We start from the raw sequence: 25182 nt of genomic DNA on the forward strand, positions 1-25182 counted from the left end.
TCCAAGTGAACAGCAGAGGTTGAAAAACACACGAACACGGCGATCCACGCTTTGTATGAGCGCGTGCCACGCCCCTGGAAGAACTTGAGAGACACTGGGCCTGCGTAGTCGATGGTGTGACACGTGTAGCTGGAAGTTGTCCCATGCGTTGTTGAGCGCGTATTCCGCGTATCCTGGCGCAGGTGATGCAGTGATGAATGTGATGCTTGATAGGAGCGCGACCACCAAGTATCCAGCAGTATCGGCGTACGTAGTTGAGTGTGAACTGCGTACCACCGTGCATGGTGCGAGTGTGTGCGTTGGAGATGCAGAGCGTAGTGATTCTCGATTCTCGGGGTAGAATTGGAGAATTTTTGGCATCTTCTTCCAGCTAAGCATTTTGCAGGCGTCCACCAACTCGTAACAGACCGGTTTCATAGATCCAGGCGGTGAGTCTGGTGAGCGGGTGCGATTTTGCGAGTGCTTTGCCTTGGGAAATTGCACGAATTTCGCTGGCAAAGTGAACTTGCTGCGTAGCTCTGATCCAGAACGTGAGCGCGAATTGCAGATCAGCTGGGTTCAGCGGTGATGCTGTGAGATTTGATGCTGGTGTTCGCTTGAAACATGCTGCTGCGCGTTGAATTGTAGCTGTGATGCGTAGAAGCTTCGTGAGACTGATGTCTTTGTCGAATAAAGTTTCAAACGGTAGTTTCGGAGCAGTCGTGACGAGTACAGCACTTGGTCGAACTTCGTCATCAGCTGGTTGATCAGTCGGAGCGGCGAACGAAGGCCAGAGACGTGGTGATTCAGTGAGCCAGTCGGGTCCTAACCACCAGAGATTGTGTGTGATGAGTTGCGAGGGTGTCAGGCCTCGAGAGGCACAGTCTGCGGGGTTGTGCTTCCCTGAGACAAACTTCCACGTGGCATCAGGTGTAGTTGTCTGGATAGCTTGAACCCGGTTCTTCACGAACTCCTTCCAACGCATTGCGTCACTGTTGATCCAAGCGAGGGATACTGAGGAGTCTGTCCACAAGGTAACATGAGCATGATTGAGTTGGAGAGTCGATTGAACTCGCTTGATGAGTTTTGATAAGAGCAGTGCAGCTGAAAGCTCCAATCGTGGTATTGTTAGGCGATTCAGGGGCGCAACTCGTGTCTTGGAGCAGACCAGAGTCACCTTTGATGATTCCCCAGGAGTTGAGACTTTGACGTAGACAACAGCTGACATTGCAGCTAGTGATGCGTCCGAGAAGCCGTGGATTTCGACTTCCGTGTCGTCAGAGCGAAGTTGCAGCCAGCGAGGGATTGCTAGTTGCGAGAGCTGAGAGAGTTCCTGGCGGAATGTCGTCCAGCGATGAATAATCTGCGGAGTGAGTTGATTGTCCCATCCGACCCTTTCTTGCCAGAGATCTTGCATCAGCACCTTAGCACGAACTACGACTGGTTATATTAACCCTAGAGAGTCAAACAGTTGAGCTGTCTCAGACAGGATTGTGCGTTTGGTGATGGCTGGTCTTTGTACCGACTGATCGGTGAACTTGAGCAGATCTGGAGCGCATTGCCAGGTGAGACCCAGTATCTTGGAGGATGACTCGCTGAATTCATGAGTCTCGGAGCAGGATGATGGAGATGAGTGAAGTTTAAAGAAGTCCGGGTGATTACTTTTCCACTTTGACAGTGGGAAGCATCCCCGTAGGCACATCTCTTTAACTTGCGTAGCGATGGCGTTTAGCGAGTCGAGATCATCAGCACCGCCACTGACATCATCAACGTAGCTGCCTTGTTCGAAGGGTTCCTTTGCGAGAGGGAACAGATGGCCTTCGTCGAGCAGCAATTGCTGCAACGCGCGGCCTGAGAGGTAAGGAGCAGGCTTGGTACCGTAGGTAACTGTCGTGAGCTCATACTCCTGGATTCGAGAATTCTCGTCAACCCAGAGGATGCGTTGATACTTGCGATCGTCTAAATGCACTGAGATTTGGCGAAACATTTTCACGACGTCTGTTGTGAAGATGTAGTGATGACGTCTGACGTAGAGCAGCACGTCAAAGATGTCATTCTGGGTTTTAGGACCAGTGTGCAGCAGGTCGTTGACCGTGTAACCTGAAGTGGTCTTGGAGGAGCCGTTGAACACTACTCGGATCTTATTATTGCGCATTACGCCGTGATGAGACAAGTAATATCCGTCCGTGGAAGTGTTTTGAGGCTGGACTTTCTCCATGTGACTCATAGACTCGTACTCGTTGAGGAAGTCTTGGTACAGTCAATGAAGTTCAGGTTGATGCGATAGGCGATTTAGTAGTCGAGCTAGCGAGCGTTGTGCGATGCCTTTCGAGTGTCCAAGAGGCGGAGCATTGGATTTGAATGGCAAACGCACGATGTAGCGACCTGAGCTGTCACGAGAGTGCGTTGCAATGAAGTGAGCCTCGCACTCGGCTTCTTCAGCGCTGAGAGATTCCTGGTGAGTCGATGGAACTTCCTCGACCTCCCAAAATCTTGTTACGAGCTCGTGTAGATGTGAATTGGAGATAAGATGATGTTGATGCGCAGGCGATGAGTGAGGCGATTGAGTAACATGTCCAAGAACAGCCCATCCGAAGATTGTCTGAATGGCAATAGGCTGACCTGGTTGTCCAGCTCTTACTCCAGGCTTGATTATCAGGCCATACGAGTCTGCTCCGACGAGTATGTCAATTCGACCTGGTGATAGGTGTTCTGGATCAGCAAGATCCAAATCGGCGATGTGAGGCCAGGATTGACTGGAGATGGTGACTGGAGGCAGCTCGACAGTGAGAGATGGCAGTACGTGCGCGTGGAGATTGACCTGGTCGGCAGAGTGCGTAGAGCGTAGAGATATTTCAACAGTACCCTTTGTTGATCCTGACGGCACGCTTCCGACTCCAATGATTGGAATGCGAGAATCAGAGAGCGTGAGACCGAGCAGGAGAGTAAGCTGTTGGGCGATAAGCGTGAGTTCTGAGCCTGGGTCAATCAGCATTCGTACTGGATGTGCAAGTGGAGTAGGCGTGATGAGAAGAGCTTGTGCAGTAGCTAGCAGAACCATTGGTCTAGGTGAAGTAGCTGCGTTGCACGCAGAGCGAGATTGTTGCGTTGATAGTAGCGTTGCGGCGATAGGCGATGACGATGGCGAGAGAGTGAGTTGAGAGTTGGCGTTGCGGGTGTCAGATAGTCATGCTGACATAGTCTGACTTGTTTGAGGCGTAGTTGACGTTTGTGAGAGCGCAGTTGCATCTGCTCGAGCTCTCGTTGGGTTGAGATGCTGAGAGTCATGCCGCATTGAATGATGCGCAGCTTGACAATGGCGACAGCGTTTCTTGCTGCGGCAGTTTTGCAGTGCGTGTAATCCAAGACAGTTCAGGCACAGATTCTTGGAGAGAGCTTGCTGATGACGCTCATTTGGTGTCAAATTGTGGAACGACGGGCACGAGACGACAAAGTGCGGTGCACCACAGCAGGAGCAGGGACTCTGAGGTCTCGCTTGTGTAGCGGGAGTCTGTACGGTAGGCGTGTGCGGCGTAGAGGACTGCGCAGGCGTAGTGCAGGTATTTTGTGGCGACGCACTGATCATGTGGACATGCGCAGTAGATGCTTTTGTGCCTGGCGTGCCTTTATTACCACTCGGGGACTTCTTGTTGGCCTTGGAGTTCGACTTGGGGTTCTGCTTGGCTGGAGGTTTGTCTTCCAGAGTTTCAAGGGCTCGAGCGCGACCAATGAGGAAGGCTTTGAGTCTCTCCAGCGTTGGATAATCAGCGGCAGATCCAAGCGTCAGCTCCCAGTCTTCACGCGTCTGAGGATCGAGTTTGTGTGTAAGAAAGTGGACGAGCAGGTGATCCCATTGAACGACGGGCGATCCGAGTGACTTCAAGGAGTTCAGCACTTCGCTGGTAGTGTTAATTAGAGTATTGACTTCCTGGGCAGATCGCGAAGCCATCTTGGAGATGTTGAACAGTTTGTTCAGTTGTGCAGTGATAAGGACGCGTTTGTTCTCGTAGCGCGTGGTCAACGCTTGCCAGGCGTCTGCAAATGCGGTGGCTGTGATATCAACATTGGCGATGAGAGAATACGCTGTTCCATGTACGCTCTGTAGTAAGTAGTGCATCTTGTCGATTTCGCTGATACCGTCCTTGCTGACGACTGACGTGAACTTGTTCTTGAAGGACTGCCACTCCAAGAGTTCTCCGTTGAATCTTGGAGGCTGAATCGTGGGCAGTTGTGGACGATGATGATGAGCGTTGTCTTGCATGGTGACATTGTGAGGCGAGAGTGGTGCTAAGCGAGGTTCAAGCTCGTTGCTGCGCTTTTTGAGAGCGGATTTGATCAAGGTGTAGCGCTGAAGCGCCAAAGTGTATCTGCCTTCTTTAAAGTAGGCGTGAGAAGCATCAATGTCTTTGCAACCGATGAACTTGTCGTGCGCATCGGCGATCTTGTTTCAGGTGGCCTCTAGCGCTTCGAGCTTAATCTCCGCGTCGAAGATCGTGCAGGTAGAGATGTCTCCGGAGTCGACCTCGTTGTGGAGGATGGAGAGGTAGGTCATGTGGCACTCCTGAGCCATAAAGTACTTGGCGGACATCGTGGAAAAACTCTGAAGCTATCGAGGAAGAATAAATGGGCGAAAAAGCAAAGCTTAGCGACAATTGCCAAAAGTAATTGGAAAGAACTGACAGAGTGTTGGCAGTCCTCTTGAGCAGCTAGCAGTAGGCGAGGTTGATTGGCGATGACCTTGAATGGTGATCTTGGAGAGGTTAAACCCCACTGGGAATCACACACGCGCTTTTCGCAGGGTAATTTTCGCACTAGGGTCCCAAGTTACCCTTTCCGTCAACGCAGTATCACTTCCGGATACTCAGCAATGCGTCAACGTTGAATCGCGCATCAAGAGTCACTGATTTCGAGTTAGTTTTTAAGTTTAATTAAGTTAAGCTACCACTATCCGGCTCGAAGGACCAAAAAATGTAAAGTTTAGGCTGATGTAGCTAGAAAAAGTAAATTAAAATGCTGGAGATTCAGGTAGCTTAATTTTAGCTGAATAGAACAACTTTCGTTTATTTATAACTACTCAAATTAATTAATCACATTAAATTGTTTTTTATCACGGTTTACATTTAATTTGATTTTGATAAGCAAGCGAGGTTATGCAAAAGCATGCCGGATTGCGGGTTAAGCACATGCGGTGCGATGATCCGACCACTGAAGCACAGAAAACTCAAAGATTTCGAAACTATAAACTAAATCAATCAATTAATTACATAATATAATTTATTAGCAAGATATCAGCACGATATAGCGAGAGATTAGTGAGATATTAGCAGATTTAGCAAAAGCGTGATGCGATAGCAAAAGGTTACAGTATGCAAGAGAGCGGAAGAGAAAAACGTGGCGAGCGGGAGAGCTGGCTCCGTGGTCCCAGCTCTAGGCCCGGCGCGCGTCGAGCGCCGTGAAGATAGTTTTGGGAACGCAGTACTGGCCAGTCATGCGTGAGCGCGATCGACGGCGCCGGAGATCGACTGACGGTAGGGAGCAAGAGAGGGAGATTTCAACAGCAATGATACCGTACCACTTAACAATTTAAAATTAAAAAAAAACCGACTTACTTTGACAAAGTTAAATTAATTTCCACAAAACAACAATTTTACACAAACTCCTTGCACAAATTAGCATTTCACTACACGAATTGAATAACTTTTCTTCAGTATAAAATAAGGAGGTATGCCAAACTGTACCTACGGTCACTTACTACGACTATCGCTAATTTAATGGTAGCGGTTTTATTTGTATTGTATTGGTGACTCGATACTCGCTTTAAGCGGGTGGCGATATGTCAAAAAGCGGATGACGCGTGTCAAAGGCTCACTTGTAGCTGTAAGCTCGTTTGTACTTATAAGATCTAAATTGGATTGCACATCGCGAGTCGCAAGGCGAATGTGCTTAAAGCTACATGATATTACACCTCATGCGTATTTTGTAAACAATATTGATGTCTATATTTTCATAAATATAATGAATATGCATTAAGTAATTATTTAAAACTGATTGTAATTACGCATGGTATGTGTAGGTACGAGTATAAGGCGGTTGGCCCCCTAAGACCCTGCGCCCGCGTGCCATGCACCCTTCACACCCCGGGTGAAGAGGGCACTGCATACGCGCGTTACATATGAAACACACACACGCGAATAATACACCGACAATTGGAAAAAAGTTTAAAACTTGACTAACGCGTCCCACTTATGGGTGAATCGGCATCAGTGTCCAAATCAAATGTTATAAAAAAAAAAACGATTCTACGAATCGCCATTATTGTAATTCGTGCCGATTACAGTGAACACGAATGAAACGAAATCCCTTATACTATGCAATAAAAATCAATCTGAGTAGATTCTACTACCATTACGCTAAGATTAAAGATTTGATACAAGATTTTATCATTACTGAAGAATTCATTAAAATCTGGTGTTTTTATTCGATTCAAATGTTTTGAGCCCTTTTTACTCATTGACCAGATACCTACAATTGTCTGATAAACATTCGAGAAGTTTTGCATTACACTGCAGTTATAATGTGAAATTGTAATTGTAGACAGTCGTCTGTTATACCATATACTTCCAGTAATCTATTTTCATACACTTGAGAGATAAGTGTAGGTAACAATTTTTCAGATGATCTCTAAATGTATCTAGGTATGGCGAACAAAATAAGTATAAAAATATTGGAATTGTATTCAAAGCAGCGGAGTTCGAGAGTGAATACTCAATCAGAAGGCTAGAAGACTGGTGATTTTTGGGAATATGTCGTTCGAAACTATGAATCAGTTTCTGAAAATTCTTTGCGGATTTAAAAACGGATGTTTGAATTTAATTTGCTTAATTCGGTCAATAAAAAATATTTGAAAATTGAAATGACATAACCCACCCCCGAATTTCCTTTAAAAAAAAGATGATTTTTTGGTTTCAACGATCTTAGATTCGTTTATTCGCTTTTACTTTAAAGAAATAACTGTGAAGTCAAGAAATAGGTTTTAATGATTGTGGGTATGATGAGAATATCAGTTCGATTAGTTTATTGTGAAGTGTTTGATTCAGAAGTTGGAGCTGAGTGCACAGTTTCCGAGGTAATAGTCCAGTCAACAGAGAATTTCACTTCAGAAATGAATGCGAGTAATAAAATTAATCTGAATTTTTTCATGTACCTGAAATACCTATTTGCAAAGTTTAGCCAAAAAATTGGCTCTGTGAATATTTGTAAAAAAAATTATTGAGAAAATGAGGTTCTTGCCCTGTAACTCTTACACTTTTCTGTTATTTTTATAAACTAACAGCGCCAATCGTGAAAAGGGTTTTTTGCGAAAAAAAACCGCATGACGCAAATTCCTAACATCAAGATTGGTGTATCTATAATTATTTAATCAATGCTCTGATCTTAGAGCTACTGAAACTAGTCCAGTCAAATTATCATGCCCAGCACATAATTCGACGGCAGAACAATGTCGAAATTTCCAGAAGCATTAGTTAGCTTGATATCACCACTCAACCAACCGGTATTCTCCAGACTATATTGCTGATCCAGTCTCAAGGATAAGTGACCCTTCATCACGCTAGTGATACCAACATTTTTATTTTGATCAATCTCCACACCGTTCAACTCGTAGCGAACTTCCTCAAACAAATGGCAAACAGCCATACTGATCAATTTCGTAGTCGCCACCACAGTCACACCGTGATCGTTCATAATATTTCCTTGGATGTGGAGAGAGCGTTTACTAGGCAGTGGGCACAAGTCTTGATGTTGGAAAACAATATGGATTTCATCGTTGTTCTGGAAGGTGGATGATGCAAACGGCAGATGAGCATGAATCTCTAAGTGCGCAATCGATTCGTCGAATGCCACCGGTTTCTGTATTCTTATTATTTCTTGCATGGCAACACGCACAGGATGCAGCAAACACGGATTCGTATTTTCCAACATTCCCACGTAATCAAGGACGTAGGCTCTGGAGAAACCGAACGTTCAGAGACGTCAGCCTTGTTGGCGATGTAAGCTTCGCCAGAGGTGCTGAACGACTGATGATTTTTGACCACAACGTCTCACTTTTATAACTTTTGCCCAACTTTTTCGGCTGAAACACGATTTCCATTATTTGAGAGATACGACATGTAAAGACTGTACGGCGATTGGTAGGTAAATGACGGTAGCAGGCACTTCGACAATCTTATACCTGCTGGAACGCTTGAGAAAAATTCGTGAATCGTGTGAGCTCGACGCTCGTTTACGTACGCCCCTGTGGTTATATTGCACTCGATGCGTAAAGTATTAACCGTCAGTATGGCTACCAGTGATTCTGATTTATGAGTAACGTCTCGTGCTAGCTCAACCGCTTTAAATCTCAATAATCGACCGATGGAATCTTTGGGTTTAAAGTCTACTTACTTGATTGCACGTGACTTCACTGTTCAGCTCGCTGTCGTTGACTCGCAGACTGAGCGTGATTTCGGAGGGTAGCTCCTTACGCAGAAAATTTTCAATATCCTCAATTTCATAGGTTCCCATGGGTATCGTGATGAGCTCTCTGCTGTTGTCCGCTCGTTTCAGATGAAATTTATTACACGTCTCATAAATATTGGGTATTGAATAGAATGTCAGAAACTTGACGAGTCCGAGAACATAGTTTTTCCCCGGTGATAACTCGATTGGGGAGAAATATTGAGCCTCCGGCACGGAGGATGTGCCTTACAGTGTGAAAGTTAACGATTCCCAAATGACTAATATTCGCTCATGTGATACTTGTCTTTTTATAACTTTCCGCTGAGAAATTTGAGACACAAGTGGCCACAAATCGCAGTATCATATTCCTGATACCTCTTATGATTCTATACAACGCTACCAACACTGAGATACTTCATTTAACCCTTAGGCGGTTTCAAATCACCGAAACTATCGAAATACACAACGTGATTGCCATTTTTTTTGTACGCAACCCGACGTGTCCATGGACCGTTTTTATCGTCACGATCAATAATTGCAGATTTTCGTATTTTAGGCCCTGATTTCGGTAGATCATGCCGCATGAAAACGCAGCAAAAATGTAAAGTTTTCATATTTTCAGCATAGTTGCGTAAATCAATGTGGGTCGGAGCTCGGAGTGGTAGCTTTGCTAGTTTTATTCCGGTCGTAAAAACAGATCCATGCCGCTGCGGTAGGGGCACAGGTATAATCACTTGCCTAGCGCAATCGCCTCTATTGTTGTATTGTGCGTTTAGTTTCGTTCAACCGATGTTTGTTAACACTAGCTTCGTTAACAGCTGCAGCTATACCCGCAGCACTATCCGCTAGAGCCCCAGTAGCGCTTAGACCGGCCAGAATTGAAATGATAAACGGCAGGATACCGCCAATTTTATCAGGCATAGGTATCACACGAGGTACACGGATATTCTTCCCAGTCCCACATCGCGATGTCGATAGCTTTTATCTAAGTCAAACGTATGCGCGCATTCCAAAACACCTGGTGCGTGACAATACAAAATTACTGGTGCTATTTTGGCAAAATAGAATCAATCTGAAACATAATCACAACGATCACGTGAACGCAGACATGACGTATCAGAAACTTAAAGACTTGTGGTCGGCATGCTGGAATGACGGTGATTACAGTTTTACCGTAATTGAAAAGGATAGCGAAATCAATGGGGAGAGATATGGAAAGGGGTTTGACTGCTTTATAAGCACAAACTAACATAAACTTGCACAGTTCCATTGCAACAATTGAGCCGGCAACATGGAGAGAACCAAGATTCGTAAGCATAGCTATACATTGAGTGAAATATTGAAAGCATGCGATGTCATACATGGGAAGCACAAGATGATCAAGTAGGACAAGGACGTGACCGAACATTCTATGCGGGTGGTATTTAAGCCTTCATTAGCACCGTTGCAAGAATTGTTGGATACCTCAAAGGAGCAGCAGCAGCAGCAACGGCAGCATATTGAACAAGAAATTAAAACGCAACTAACGGATGTTACAATGCAAAAATAAGAAGAAAAAGATGACAAGAGTACCAGGGATGGCGATGGGTGTGATAAGGATCTGAACAAGGGCAATTTCATCGTTGCAAATGATAAAACACTGAAGTTTGGTGAAATTTCTACTAGAAACACGCCTGTGGAGAAAACAACGGATTCTATGGCGCGATATTTGAAAATGTTCAGCACAAGCAAAAAGAGGGGTTTGGATACCACATACGGTGTTCGAAAGTTGACAAACTTGGTATGATGATTGGTGATACGCCAATCAATTGCATTGATAATCTGAATAATGTGGGGTATAAAAGTCACAAGGGAACACCTGCATTACTTGAATGATTGTTTAAAAAATTCCCCGATGCAACGATTGTAAATTACGCAGACAAGAATAATTACATAAAAATTGTAACGATGACAAAACCAAGCCGATGGAAGTCTTCGAGACAATTTAAAAATCACAAAGTATAGAAATTTCATTGCACAACACGTCAGCTCGCCGAAAAAATCATTTAAAGGCTTACCTGTTCACAAAATTGCGCGAAAGGAGGGTCTAGATGTTGATTACGTCTACTGGGATGATCCAAATGAAATTGTAGATCGTCTCTGACTACTCATGGCGTCACAAGCTGCAGGCAATGCCAACCATTCCAACGAAATAGCCTCCATTATTGAGGAGTTGCGCGAGGCTGGAATCGTTTATTAGCGGCGGATGAAAATTGAATCATTTGTTCAGTGACCGTCCAGTGATGAGTATAAACATATTTGGGCGACACTCAGAGCGTGGTGGGGTTAATGAATTTATTCGTGGGCCTCCGGGTGTTGAATTCGAAATCACCCTCGACAATTAGTATGATCCGGACGGTAAATGATTGTCTAACATAGCCGACCCGCAACAGTTCAACAATGCTGTTTCCCTCAAAGTTCTCAATAGTTTAGACGAAAAATATCACAAGAGACTAACGCAAATCAGTGAGACCCTTAAACATGTGCTCGTACGTAACGGCAAGCTTTATGCTAGCGTGATAGCACCGGAACAAACCAGCAAGGAATCAGTCCCGTTCGAAGAGCAGCAGCGCCTGGAAGGAAGTTTCAAAAATTTTACACCACAGAGCGAGAAAAATAATTGAGACAATAGTGGATGAACTTCACAGACCCGCTCAGCGCAATTATCCATGTCGGTTTGTAGATGTGCGTGGACTGCATGAGACTTGGCAAGCTGATCACGTTGACATGACGGCATACAGTTCGTACAACAAGGGATACAAATACCCACTCACAACCATTGACATCTTTTGCAAGTATACATGGGCGATGCCGATAAAGCCCAAGAGTGGGAAAGATGTGACTGCTGTCATGTAATCTGTACTGACCCAGAACCGTATACCCACACATCTACACGTTGATCAAGGCAAAGAATTTTACAACAGCGAATTCACAGCCCTCATGAAGCAGCACAATATCAACATGTATTCGACATTCAGCAACTTAAAGGCGAAAGTTTTAATCGAATATCGAAAAATAAAATGTGGAAGAGGTTAACTCTCCAAGGATTTCACAAGTGGATTAATATTTTAGGCGATTTAATGAAGTCCTTCAACAGCTCCAAGCATCGCACGATTTGGATGAAACCGGTGGATGTCAGCATGGTCAATTAAAAACAATTGTATCGAAGCGTATACAAGCCTTGGCAAATCAAACGGAGTAATCGGAAGCGGAAATTCAAAGTACGCGATCGAGTATGAATCAGCAAGTATAAGAATGTATTCGAAAAAGGCGATACACCCAATTGGACGACAGAAATATTCACCGTGAGTGAGGTGAAAAATACCAATCCACCGACGTAGAATCTTACCGATTATCAAGATCATCCAATCGAAGGAGGCTTCTACGCGGATGAGTCCAGTAAAGTAAGATACACTGACGACTACCTAATGGAAAAGATATTACGCAAACGAGGGAATCAGTTCTATGTGAAGTGGTTGGGGTTTCATAGTTCACACAATAGTTGGATAAATAAAATAGACATGTAGTATAATTTATACGTATTTTCAGAATTACAATAAAAGATTTGATTATAGAAATATTTCCACATTTATTCCCCTTTGTACACACACATGTGTCATATGCGTTACTATAAAAATGATGATAATAATAATAATAATAATAATAATAATAATAATAATAATCTGCAATTTTTCCATACGATTAATACACGTTTTATTTTCTGGAAAACTCTATTTCATTTTGCGAAAACTTTTTTTCGTTTTCGGCAAACTTTTTCTCATTTTCTGATAACTTTTTTTACGTGTTAATCAAATGCAAAGAAAGTTTTCAGAAAACTTTTTTAATTTTCCGAAAACTTTCTTCTCATTTTCTGAAAACTTTTTTCGTGGTAACTGGATAAATATGAATAATTGCTCAATATCTCATTGATAAATGAATAATTGCTAAATATATGAATATACATGGTATTTACATTTGAAACTTTGACCCGTCCAATATCGTATTGATGAAGAAACGTCTCTGCCTGATGAAGGATCGTCCAAGGTGTTAAACGCAAATATTTACAACGGTTCTATGCCTGCAGTTCTATCTTACAGCTAGTTTATTGGGGTGGGGGGTGGGGGGGACGCAGCGGCAAACCACCAAGGTACGATGTCGGTCTGCCCAGGTATCAATTGCCGTTTGTCATTTTGCCAACTCAGAGCCAATTTTTCCTGAACGATGGTGCTAACTTGATATTTTTTGCTACGTATTGAGCATTGAGGACAGGCCAACTCTTTGTTGGCCAACAGACAGCGCTCATAATCGTCAAACTCAATCGTTTTCAACGTTGAACTTTTGACATCCTTGGCACATCTGCTCACTTTGATATCGTTGATGTGTTTCTTTTCGTCCTGACCCATGGTGGTAAATGTGTACAGTTTCGCTCGTAACCCAATGAACTCGATCATAATTGTTCCGTTGTTCCCATCCTTCATCAGACCCAGACATTTTTTGTTTTTGAGCGGAATACCGTACACATTGTCGGGAGGGTAGTCAGAAGTGTCAAACATTGCGTCGACATCACATTTGACGATATCATAGATATGAGGCACATTGAATTGGTAAATAAGACTGTCGAAGTCGGTGTACATCAATTTTGCCTGTTTGTTCGGAAAGTAAGTTTTGACATAATTATAATGAACATCGTACAGAATAATTTTGGAGGGATCTAGGATTGCGGTGCCAATGTATATAAGCTTAGCGAAGCAAACTTTAACACGATTCATTTCTATGACAACCATATCTGTGTCAAATACGGTACAGCTGTGAAAGTTTGCTTGCGCAATGGTTCTCGCACCACCTCTTCCCTTCCATTTTGTGACCAATTTAACATCTTTGTGATTTCGCACATTCTCCATAGTCTCACCAAACACCGCGTTATTCATGAGTTTGTAAAAGTTTTTCTCAAACTAGTTCCTAGACTGCTTGCGCATGTTGGCAATAACAGTGATGTAAGGTTTTAGCCATGGAGATTGTGCAAACTTCAAAACTCTGTGCACTCTCGTTAATTTTAGTCCTAAACTCAAACACAGCTTCAAATTTATATAGTGCAATATATACTTCGTTTTGGGGTGAAGGGTGGTAACAAATTCAGCGCTTTGACCACCTGGAGATGTAAATTACTCAGGACAAAAGGGTAAATTTTTCTGATCCTCATGAAGCTCTAAAGGGTAGTCTGAATCCACCTCCAAGATGTAACCAATCAATGAATCGTCCGGGTGAGTTGATATATCGATGGAATTATGTTTCCACTCGAACGAACCGATTGGTAAATGTGCAGTCATAGCCGCACTGTATAGATTGTTTACGTCAGAATACATGAGATATGATTCCATGTTACTCGGATTAAAATCTTTCCCCATAAACCTCTTCTTGGCCCGAGCGTGTCGAATAGAACATTGTGCTACACCGCCTCAAATGCTTCTTTCAATAAATAAAACCATTTTAGGATCGTCTGAAAGTTATCAATTTACTCTAGTATATTTGAACATCGCGTGAAAAGTTAGTCCCGTCGCTGTTTAGTAGTGCAACGGATCTAAATTATATGTTTTAATGCAAGTGGCTCAGAAATCTTGAAAAATATCGGCAAGCAAAAGACATCCGTCTTTAAATATAAATTTGAATAGTCCCCCAATGACTCTGAATGAAATTCCCCCCAAACATTTTTAGCGTGCTCATAATCGGCGTCTGAAATATTTTCATCGCAGAGGTGTGAGTAGAAATGCTTCTTAGCAGGTAATCGCGTTTCATCGAGTTTCTCCCAACAATCGACGTATTCATAGGGAAAAACGCCTTTGCGCGTCATCAAACTAAACTTTGTCGAATCATTATAGAATTCACGCGTCATGTGTTTATCTGCATCATTCAAATATGACGAAAGTTAATCGATACTACCAGCCATAAATCAAAACAAATCGGTGAATCTCAAGCGCATCATTGTCCCATCCACACGTTTCTGAAGGATATATATTTTTCCTTATTTATGGGAAGCAGTGTAATTTCACCGGGAAAAGTTGATGCTAGTGATTTTATTAAAAAGTGTGAATCGTAACCAGACAAATTGTGAAAAACAACTGGAATTGTATGCGTCTCTCTGAAATTCAAATTACACCGATTACGAGCAGGACCGCGATATTTACCCGTAAAGCGACAGTAATCGTGACCCTTTTTCTCCTTAGTGGTAAACAGCCTTTCGCAAATATAACAATTTTTGCGTGCATGTAACGATCGCGTTGCACTTGGGTAGGAGACTTCATCGGAATTATATTTTTGAGGCGTGACTACTTGAATTGATAAATCTTCAAGCTGCTGCATCAATCAATCTATGCAATCAGCGCCGCCTTCACTGTGGAATTCTGATGAAGTCTCATTGTACGCGATATGTACATAGCATTGTAACGTTCTTGGACGTTACGGAAATAAATACGGATTCGTGAGTTTGATTATTAAGCCAAAATCAAAGGCGTAAATAAAATGTTGAGAAAAAGCTTTAATTGCAGGATACGTGTTTCTGGTTTTAAGTCTGAAACAAGACTATTTTGACAATAATGTTGATTGACGCAGCAACCTTATTCTTTTGAAAGACATAAGAGGTTTATGAACGTCTTTTATCTATGATGACTACTAGATCATTAAAAAGGGGGCAAAACGGGTGATTTCATCGTTTGTGAACACTACTTCCCCCCAAGGAAAAGAGTCGTCCCGACTCAGGAAAGATAAAACAATTGTAAAAGTGATCTAGCAGTCAGTGCTCAAAAGTGAGTTGGAGCTGTGGCTCTAAAAATTTAAAGACTTACTGTTTTACTATTTGGCATTTGCCCACAGTCTCAAGGTAAATCACAGAAAACCTTGAGCAGATCGTTGAGACTGAAATTGAATTTCAAAATTTTATGTGCCTTGGTTTATAAAGGTCAGTGTTATCCAGTGTTATGTATCTTCATGAATTTGAAGACATCAAAATCATCCGGATCGTCGTCGAAAAGGAAATCCATTCCTCTTCAGGGTTAATAGTCCGGTGAATCAAACACAGATGAGTACGACGAGGCGGGAAACCATAACCGGGGAAACTCTGGGTCCTAGCCAAGGTAAAGGCTGATTCCCCCTGAGAACCGGCACAGGAATCAGGAAAAATAAATGGATGACTGAATCCAAGACTTCTTCAGAAACAGCACACCCTAGAGTTTGGAGGACAAATGTGAGTGGTGGTATAATAATCAAATTTTCCAAGTGAATTTGGGAAAATGCACGAATAAGATGAATTGAATATTGATTGAAAAGAAAAGAAACGATCTTATCTCATTTATTTCGTGTCATTTTTCAAAACGAAGGTCACCAGTCATCCTTAGGAATCGGGAAAGGTCGGAACGAAAAGGCTGTGTCGAATAGCCTGAAAAAGTGCTCACAAAAACTGACACTGGGGTTAATAAACTGTGAAAATCAAGCTACCGCTCATTGACCTCGAAAAATAATCATGGCTCTATTCACATAATAAAAGAAACCAAAGCCTATCCAACACAAAATCCGATTCAAAAGAAGAAGTTTCTATAAAGAAACAACCGGAGGGAACAAATTTCGAGTTGATTAGCAACTCAGAAATAACAAATCATTATCGAATTATCTCAATCAAAAGGAGCATGTCTCAAATTCATAATTTAATGAACGCCGAGATATTGGCCCAAACATTCGAAGCTTCAAAAATATTTCGGAGGAAGAAATGGAGACTAAATTTAAGGTAAAATGAAGAGAGTTTTCTTGCAGATTTTTTTAAGGAAAAATTAAAAAAGGAAAATCTGGTTTCCCATGTTCATCATGTTTCATTTACGAGTAAGTAAAATAAAGCAAACACAAGAAACGACCTCCCCTTATTAATCTTTTATTAATTTTTCTAATCTTTGAAAATTCCAGTCCCGAACATCTGCGTTGTGAAATAGATTTTCATGCAACCTTTCTCAAAGACAAAACTTCTTGCAAAGGCTGCAGAGAAAGCCTTGTCTTTATCGAAAAGCGGACCGAAGGGTGCAAAGAATGTGTGTCCGTCAAGGCGGAACTGAAAACAATTATTAAAAACGCTTTTTATTTTCCAATTATTTAATTTACTCTTTGAATATTTGATTTAATAAATTTCTTTGAAAACAAATCCTCAATAGACAATTTTTTAGTATTAAATTCAAAGGCTTTACCTTGTCTGTGTGACATTGCGAAACAAAAATTAGAATGAACTTGGTCGGCTGTGAATTCTGCATTGATAACCAAGACGGGAGCCGTTAAAGAGGAAAAAGTTTGTTTTATTAACCAATCCACATGAACCTCATGAATAGTTCTGAGCAGCTCTGAAGAAATGTTCGACTCTCCCTCACGAGAACGGGAACTGACTCGGGTGAAAGAAGTTTCTGGGGTAACTCGCAAATAAACAATCAAATCTACTCTGAGCTCAGACGAGCGAATGAGAAGATCGAAATTTTTCATCAATAAATGAGATTTGAAGTCGTGAAAATGACCTAACCTTCGACGAGCTTCTACGAAACAATTGATACTGAATATCGATCTTTCCATCACCTTTACAGTCAATGAAGTCGTCTGAAGATGTCTATCTAACATAACCATCTGAGCGAAATGCTGAAAATAATAGCAATAACGATCTGGGTCCTGATATATCAAATCTAAGAGATTAATTCCAGCTACGTCTCGATATTCCTCAAGAGGTTCTAAAAGTGTACAGACCTGGCGATCTGCTAAAAACCTCTCAGTGAAAATTGTTTTTCTGCATCCGATATTCCCTTCAATAATGATCGTAAGCGGTCGAGTTTTACTCAAATGAATTCCAAAAGGCAGATTCTTCTCCCAATCGATGACCGACTGTAAAGAAGGTCAAGAAAAAGTCAATTCTAAATTTAAAGAGAGCTTTGTCCTTTCGCTCGAGGTCCTTTCTTTGCCGTACAGATTCGACATCTTCGACACCAATCTTCAACGTCCGTCCAGCAACGGGGCCAAAAGTAGAAGTTGCGAATTCTGCCCAGAGTTTTATTTGAAGCGAAGTGTCCGCCTGCAGGAGAATCATGATAAAGAGCCAGAATCCCCGGAACTCGTGTCCTGGGAACCAAAAGTTGCCACCTGATTTCTTTCAAGTCTGCAGATTCCCATTTTCGGTATGAGATTCCATCAATTAAAAGGATTAAGTCCGATTGAGCCCAATAAATTTTCAAATCTAGCTCGGCTAAAGATATATCCTGCCAGTCCGGGCGAGTTTCCGCTTCCTTCCAGGACTCAACTTGAGTCAAAGTGTCGTCCTCTTGTTGTGATTTTTTCCATTCCTCTAAGTTATTTTCAAGAGAAATCTTCCGTATTATAAAAGAGGGATCTCGGTTCTTCTCTAATCGTGCACACTGTTTACACTCTGGCATTTCCTCGCAGGGTCTTCGAGAGAGAGCATCGGAGTTTTCGTGATGAATTCCTGCTCGATGTCGAATGTCAAAATCGTACTGTCCAAGCCTTTCTAACCATCTAGCTACCTGACCTTCGGGAGATTTGAACGAAAGTAACCACCTAAGAGAAGCATGATTTGTACGGATCAAAAATCTCCGACCGTACAGATAATGATGAAAATGTACTACGGTCTTAACAACAGCTAAAAGTTCTCTACGAGTGACAATAATTCCTCTCAGTTTTACTCAAAACTCTGCTGAAATAACTTATCACTCTCTCCTGACCTCCCTGAATTTGTGACAGAAGCCCACCTATTCCTGAAAGAGAGGCATCCGTATCTAAAATAAAAGGAAGTTCGACCTCTGGATAAGCTTAAATCGGCGAAGAAATAAGATTTTCTCTTCATTTCTTGAAAGCTTCTTCGCATTCCGGGGTCCAGTCAAAAGGAATCTTGATTCCGGTCAAGTGATGGAGAGGTTTAGCTATACTAGCTAAGCCTTTTACAAATCTTCTGTAATACGTACAAAGGCCTAGAAAGCTTTGAATTTGATCTTTATTCTTAGGTATCGGCCAAGAAGAAACCGTCTCGATTTTGGATGGGTCGGTCTTCACACCTTGAGCTGAAACGACATGTCCGAGGAAGCCTACTTCTTTCTGGAACAAATGGCATTTTTTCGGGCTCATTTTTAGGCCTGCTTGCTTCAGCCTGACGAAAACTTGTTTGAGATTCTGAACTTCTTCTTCAAAGTTCTTGCCAAAGACGATTATATCGTCTAAATAAACAAGGCATATTTTGCCAGTGAGCCCATGGAGAACAGCCTCCATCATTCGTTCAAAGGTAGCCGGGGCATTACTTAAACCAAACGGCATAAACTTGAACTGCCATAATCCTCCTAAACCCGCAACAAAAGCTGTTTTTTCTTTACCTAGAGGATCCATTTCGACCTGCCAGTATCCGCTCCGAAGATCTATGGTGCTGAACCAAGTTGCACCAGCTATCAGGTCGAGTGTCTCGTCGATTCTGGGTAGAGGGTAAGAATCTTCGTTATATCGTTCAGCTTCCTGTAATCGATACAAAATCGTTTGGATCCGTTCTTTTTGTTAACAAGGACGATTGGTGAGTCCCAGGGACTAGACGATGGTTCAATCACATCGTTCATCAACATATCTCCCACAAGCTTCTTCACCTCTTCTCGGGCGTTGAGAGCGAGTCTTCGAGGAGCTTGTTTTATTGGTGAACTCTCTCCGACGTCGATCTTGTGCTTGACAGAAGTACATCGGCCCTTATCACCACTATCTTTGGCAAAAGAATCTATAAATTCTAGCAAAAGAGATTTAAACGATTCTACCTGAGCTGGATTCAACGAAATCGAAGATTTCTTAACAAGGCTCTGTAAATGTGAAGGAAAGTGTTGTTGAAAATCATCCTCTGAAAGTTCTATTTCCCGAATTCTAGGAGGAGACCAATAAATTCCATTCCCATTCGTACAAAGAGTTATTTCGCGATTGTTTGAAGCAAGTGAATTTCTCTTGGTCGAGATGACACAGTTATGAGCTGTAAGAAAGTCTATTCCCAAAATACCTTCATCCTCTATATCTGCTATAAAAACCTTATGTGGAGAGTCGATACACCCAAAAAGGTTAATTTGGACAGTAACCTATCTCAAAACCGGGGTCGTCTCTCCAGTGGCTGTTCGCAGGGATAAAAAGGGAACAATCTGGTCATCAGATTTAAAGAGATTTGATCGAACTACGGTTACTTCCGCGCCGATGTCTATTACCCAAAGACAATCGACGCCATTTACAGTACCGCGCGCGTAAAGACCAGACTGTCGTAGACTTCTAATTAAAAACTGTTCCTCAACAGGGCTCTCACTGTTAACAATCTGTGATGATTTTCGTCCCGACAAATCTTCCGAAATTAGTTTTTCGGACGAGTTTCTGTTAAAGAGCTCGACTGAGGATATGCTTCCCCTATTTCTATATCTTTCTTACGCCAGTTATAAGAGTTCGGATTCTAACTCTGCATAAGTTCTCCATTAATTTTTTTACTCAGAAAACAATGGTTGGCGTCATGTCCTATTTTTTTCATGTCTGTTTTTCTGGTCTTGAAAAGAACCACTATTTTTTGTTCAAAATTATTATTGTTATTTTTATTTCTGTAATTTTGAGGCTTTGACTCTTCCGAGTGCTCAAAACCTCATCTTTCTGAGGTGTTTCCGGACACCTCAATCCAACGAAGCTTGTTTATGCCAAAATATTGCTTTCGCATTGCCTCCATCTCAAGGGCTTTGGCCGTTGCCTCTCGCAGAGAAGTGAGACCCGATGTGCCAACGGCCGTTTTGATTTCCGGATCACTAATTGCGTTTAAAAAAGCTTGGGTCGCTAATAAGTTACGAGACGGCTCGTGGTCTGGCAAAGCTACACGAGAAAGTCGTTCAATATCCTGGCTAAGTGACGCGAGGTCTTCGTCTCGTCCTTGTCTTCTGGTCTGTAATTGAGCTGTATATAATTTTGTCAGATGGTCATTTCCGTATCTTAATTTAAGCGCGGAGCTAAGTTTTTCATAATCGGAAATTTCTTCCTCAGACAATGCCGTTAAAACATTCAAAGCCGGCTTTCGAAGACAAGAGGCAAGGCTGTGAGCTTTCATGGCGGAGTCCCACTGATTATGTTTTGCTATTGTATTGAATTGCCTTCCATATTCAGCCCATGGAATTTTTCCATTAAAAACAGGTGGTTTTAAAGAACAAAACGGTTTTTCGAATATTTGAGAAGAAACCCCAGGAAGTCTTGAATTATTCAATTAATTCAAACAAGAATTACGTGGCTGAACGTGAGACGGAGGCTCGGAAAAGCCAACGTCGTTTTCTACTCTGACTCTAAAAATTGGGGATTCTTCCACTTCCCTAATAAAAGGTACAGACCTCGCGTCGCGAACATCCTGCGATCGTCCTCGATGTTGGACTTCCCGAACAGCGGGAGAGGGAATAGGAGAGGGAAGCGGAGTAGCTACTCTGGAACCCTGAGCAGTGACGGCCGGTTCTCCAGAGCCGTTCACCTGATGGACAGCCTGAAGAGCCGCTACAGTTGTCCTGAACAGGTCGTGTAGACTGGTCTCCGAATGTTCCTGTGCTTAACGATCCAATCTCCACTGTTCCTGTTCTCTTTCTTGCTGTTCTTAAAGCAGCTGGACAAGTTGTTGTTGTTGTTGTACAGCGGCTTCTTGTTGTTCAGCTGCATCCAGAAGCTGCCGTTGATGTCGTTTGGCGGCTTCTTGTTGTTGGTTCATTAATCTCAGGAGATCGATTTGAAAGGATGAGGCCACCGAAGGCACGGGAAGAGGGTCCACTGAAGGTGTCGATCCTGCTTGAGGGACTCGTGGATTTTCTGTAATTTTTTCTCCGCCACTTTCCCGTCGCCGAGAGCGTGTCATACGACTATTGCTCATAGTTGATAAAATTTTACGCACTGAATTGACTCGATTAAAACTCTCAATCCCACTTCTGACACCAGTGTAACGTTCTTGGACGTTACGGAAATAAATATGGATTCGTGAGTTTGATTATCAAGCCAAAATCAAAGGCGTAAATTAAATTTTGAGAAAAAGCTTTAATTGCAGGATACGTGTTTCTGGTTTTAAGTCTGAAACAAGACTGTTTTTACAATAATGTTGGTTAACGCAGCAACGTTATTCTTTTGAAAGACATAAGAGGTTTATAAACGTCTTTTATCTATGATGACTACTAGATCATTAAAAAGGGGGCAAAACGGGTGATTTTACCCTTTGTAACAGTATACTTTACTGTGTGGGACATGTTTTTGAAATTCATGTGTTCTACGGTTTGAGACGTGATTCCGGAATTCATTTACCGGTACAGACTTTAAGATACATTCGAGATCGGCGTAAACGAGAAACGGGACGGTGCCTTTGTTTTGAAAATTTGAAAACATTAAATATTTGGACTTGGGAAATTCCATGCGCACTTTATTTAACATAATGAAATCTTGTCGATGGTTATCGTAGGCGTGTTTTCCGGCAAAGTGACATCAACATCTGTCGCATAAAAACAGATGACCATCATGATCAGACAATTGTTTGGTCACCATTCGTGAAAGATCTTTAATCCAAGCAAAGTGGAATCTTGATGTGAACTCGCGAGCCATATCAGTTTCGTGGTGATCATTACTTTCAAGCATTAGAAGATGAATAGTGTTAATGTTTGTCACGGCTAGGATCATGGACATTTTCACATACGTTAATTCTGAATCAATCTATCTTGAAAGACATATCAGAAATGAAATTATCGCTTTATATACTGACGCGATACTATAGCAATGCGAATTACAAAATAAAGTATAACATACCGCAATCTAAACAGCTCCGTTAGCACCCGCAGAATTTGATGTAGGTTGTACTCTCAAAAAATCAGAGTGCTCGATCGGTTGTGAGTAGGCTGGTTCTGAAAATAAACTTTTAATACCGAGACTTAGCGACATCTTCCCCAGACTCAAGCTTTGCTCCGCCATGGCTTCAAAGTGATCAACACCTGTGGCACTGACCCTAAGATCAAAATCACGCTGCTTGACCAACAATTTGTATCAATCGAACGTCAAAATCAAGCTGCTTTACCAATAATTCCGCTGTCATACCCCTTATCGACGGTTGAGGTACAGCGGAGACGCCAACCCTACTGTTTCCCTTGCGATCAGTTCGCTAATTTTGGAAACATTTTGGTTAACCTTAAGCGCCTTCCAGTGCAATATTAACCGCCCTATGTTCCCAGACAATGATTCCGATAAATGTTTGCTCCAACCAGATACTGGTGTGATATAAACCACGTGGCATTCTTTTCGCAGGACTCATGAATCCAATATCTATTTGTAGGTCCAACTTCCAATGTGATGTCAACTACGTGACATTTCACAGGTATTGCCTACACCTAAAAATATCATTTTGAGTTTTTGATTTTGTGTATTCTACCGTTTATTTATTACTTCTAAGTGTTGTTTTTTTCTTTGAAATTGAAAGTTCCGTATCATCATCAGGTAATTCTCTTTTAATTATATAAGCAGAATTAGCCTTGCTTATCATATAAGCTTCTTACATATTAATTTGCAATGACCAACTTGTATTACATGATTTTCTATTCGTGACAGATGTTCTTAAATATAATTGTTCTGAGGGTTAACACAAAAAACTGTTTTGTTCTGACCTTCATATCCAAGAATAATATTTACTCAACAACTATCGAGGTCAAGAAATCATTATTCACTGCCTACACCGATTGTTTTTGTTAACCCAAATGACTGTGTGATATCAAAAACCCCACATTCTTTTCACACTATATCAACCATGTGACATTCTTTCCCTGTAACTCATAATTCCAAGAACTGTTCGTAAGTACAACCGATGAGACGTCAACCACGGGACATTCTTTTTGAGCGGACTCAGTCAAGGACAGTTGGCCATCAGCTGATGTAGTATATAGTCAGAGCCTCCGATCTACAATGTGGGATTATTATCGCTCTTGGAACGCAAAACATAACTCGATTTAGGTACAGCTTGTATAAGGATGGAGAGCAAGGTTGAATCATACATGAGTTTAGTATTGGAAAAATTCCTCTCTTAAACACTAAGGTGAAGATATAAATTAGTTTTTGAATATTTTTCGAATAAATCTTTATTGAACAAAATTTTTAGATGGCAGCTAAAATTACTTTATGTCGTTAGTACAATAATTTTGTCTTATTCAACAGTATTATAACCAAGATGATATTTCAGCCAGGAATGCGAAATTTTTCTTGTAGATGCTTCGTACAGTAACATAAATCGTTTATCGTCGCCTTCTGTACAGAATGATGATTCAGTAATCAATTTTGAAGTAATACGACGTTTTGAACTGCATAATTTGCGTGGGGTATTGCATGCTCGTCACATCGTACAGACAATACAGCAGTTTTCTGCATCGTTTGCAGCAATGGAGAGAGCCCAAGTCCAACAATCGATTATTTGTTCATTGGGTACAATTTTAAGCAGCCACTATCTCTATTCTGCTTCCTTCACGTAAACCCTATGAGCTTTACACAGCTCGTATTCAATTGTCCATTTAACTTTATCGAATGGTATATTTCCACAGCTCCAAGGTAGAGCGGTATAATGACGTTGAAATCATGAATTTTCACTTTTAATTTTACCGTCTCGACAATCCCATTTTGGTACGGCTTGAAGACTGAACTGTGCAAGAGAGTAGAAATGGGTCAGCTTTTCTACCAACTTTTTCATCCCACCACTGAGCGGGCTATATTCAAGAATGCGATCGTGAACAATCAAGTACTACATTGATGTTTCAGCGGAAAAGTTGGCTTCAGCTTCAAATTCAGAGCAGATGTCGACAGGTCCATACTTCAGAGATTCGTTTTGTTTTTAACAGGCGAGAAGGAATATAAGGGCATCCTAAAAAAATTCACTTTTTGTCACCAATGGCTCGGGGTTCATGTATAGCTTGGAATTTTGCATAGATTTCATACAGAAGCGCGTACAGATTACAACTCATGTTGAGGTTCAGATTACCGTAAGGATAAGATTGTGAGTTTAAAAATGGCTTGACTTTGGTGATATTGCAGTGATTGAAATGACTTGCGTTCTTGCCAGGCATGATCTATCGACTTGTTCGAAAACCCGAAATGACATATCGAGGTTTTACGAGCTAAGCGGAAGCTTGGACAGTTAAAACGCGTCTCTATGTGGTGGGAAGTGAAGGATATTTGTATGATTCCGAACTTCGAAATCTTATTGAAATAGGTAGATCTTTTTCATGCAATTCAGCAGGTTAACTTTCCTCTAATTCGCGAGTTTCGAATACGGCACGAGTCATTCCACTGTCGTTGATCACAATTTTGAATTCCTATTCTTGACTCGGCATAATTGCGTTGATATCAGTTTTTATTTCGTAAAAATAAGATCGTGTTTGGCGTTGACGACGATCTTGCTGTAGTCTTCAGCAAAACCGAATAGAATGCTGAGCGGTATCAATACAACAAAATTACTCTCGGCGTCGGTGAATTTTTTCTTCTCTTCTACATGAAGCCATCCGGCGTTCTCTGTCAGCTTATACTAGGTTTGAAATGATCATAGTTGTCTTAATTAGCGTATAAAGCTGCGATATACTGTTAGAATTAATATCAAAATTATGTATTTAA

General features: G+C 41.8%; 3 protein-coding genes across 4 annotated transcripts in view; 1 reads left to right on the forward strand and 2 right to left on the reverse strand.

Annotated features, from left to right (window-relative positions):
* The window catches only part of LOC107217405 (regulating synaptic membrane exocytosis protein 1), a 1749170-nt gene that overhangs the window by 95742 nt on the left and 1628246 nt on the right, over positions 1–25182 (forward strand). The gene's annotated exons all lie outside the window — the stretch shown is intronic.
* On the reverse strand, positions 371–1396 carry LOC124295544. The gene has a single exon (XM_046745958.1). It carries the CDS (start codon positions 1394–1396, stop codon positions 371–373), a length of 1026 nt encoding a protein of 341 aa, XP_046601914.1.
* Positions 1424–3040, reverse strand: LOC124295545. The gene is made up of 2 exons (XM_046745959.1): positions 2350–3040; positions 1424–2229 (listed from the first exon to the last, which is right to left on the reverse strand). The coding sequence occupies exons 1-2, from the start codon at positions 3038–3040 to the stop codon at positions 1424–1426; spliced, it is 1497 nt and encodes a 498-aa protein (XP_046601915.1).

This window comes from Neodiprion lecontei, chromosome 7, assembly GCF_021901455.1.
Source record: "Neodiprion lecontei isolate iyNeoLeco1 chromosome 7, iyNeoLeco1.1, whole genome shotgun sequence".
NCBI classification, from domain to species: Eukaryota; Metazoa; Arthropoda; class Insecta; order Hymenoptera; family Diprionidae; genus Neodiprion; species Neodiprion lecontei.

Coding starts and splice junctions, on each gene's coding strand:
- LOC124295544 (XM_046745958.1), bottom strand. CDS start 1,396: ATGCAAGATCTCTGGCAAGAAAGGGTCGGATGGGACAATCAACTCACT.
- LOC124295545 (XM_046745959.1), bottom strand. CDS start 3,040: ATGGTTCTGCTAGCTACTGCACAAGCTCTTCTCATCACGCCTACTCCA. Junction 2,230..2,349: donor CTCAGGTCGCTACATCGTGC/GTTTGCCATTCA, acceptor GACTGTACCAAG/ACTTCCTCAACGAGTACGAG.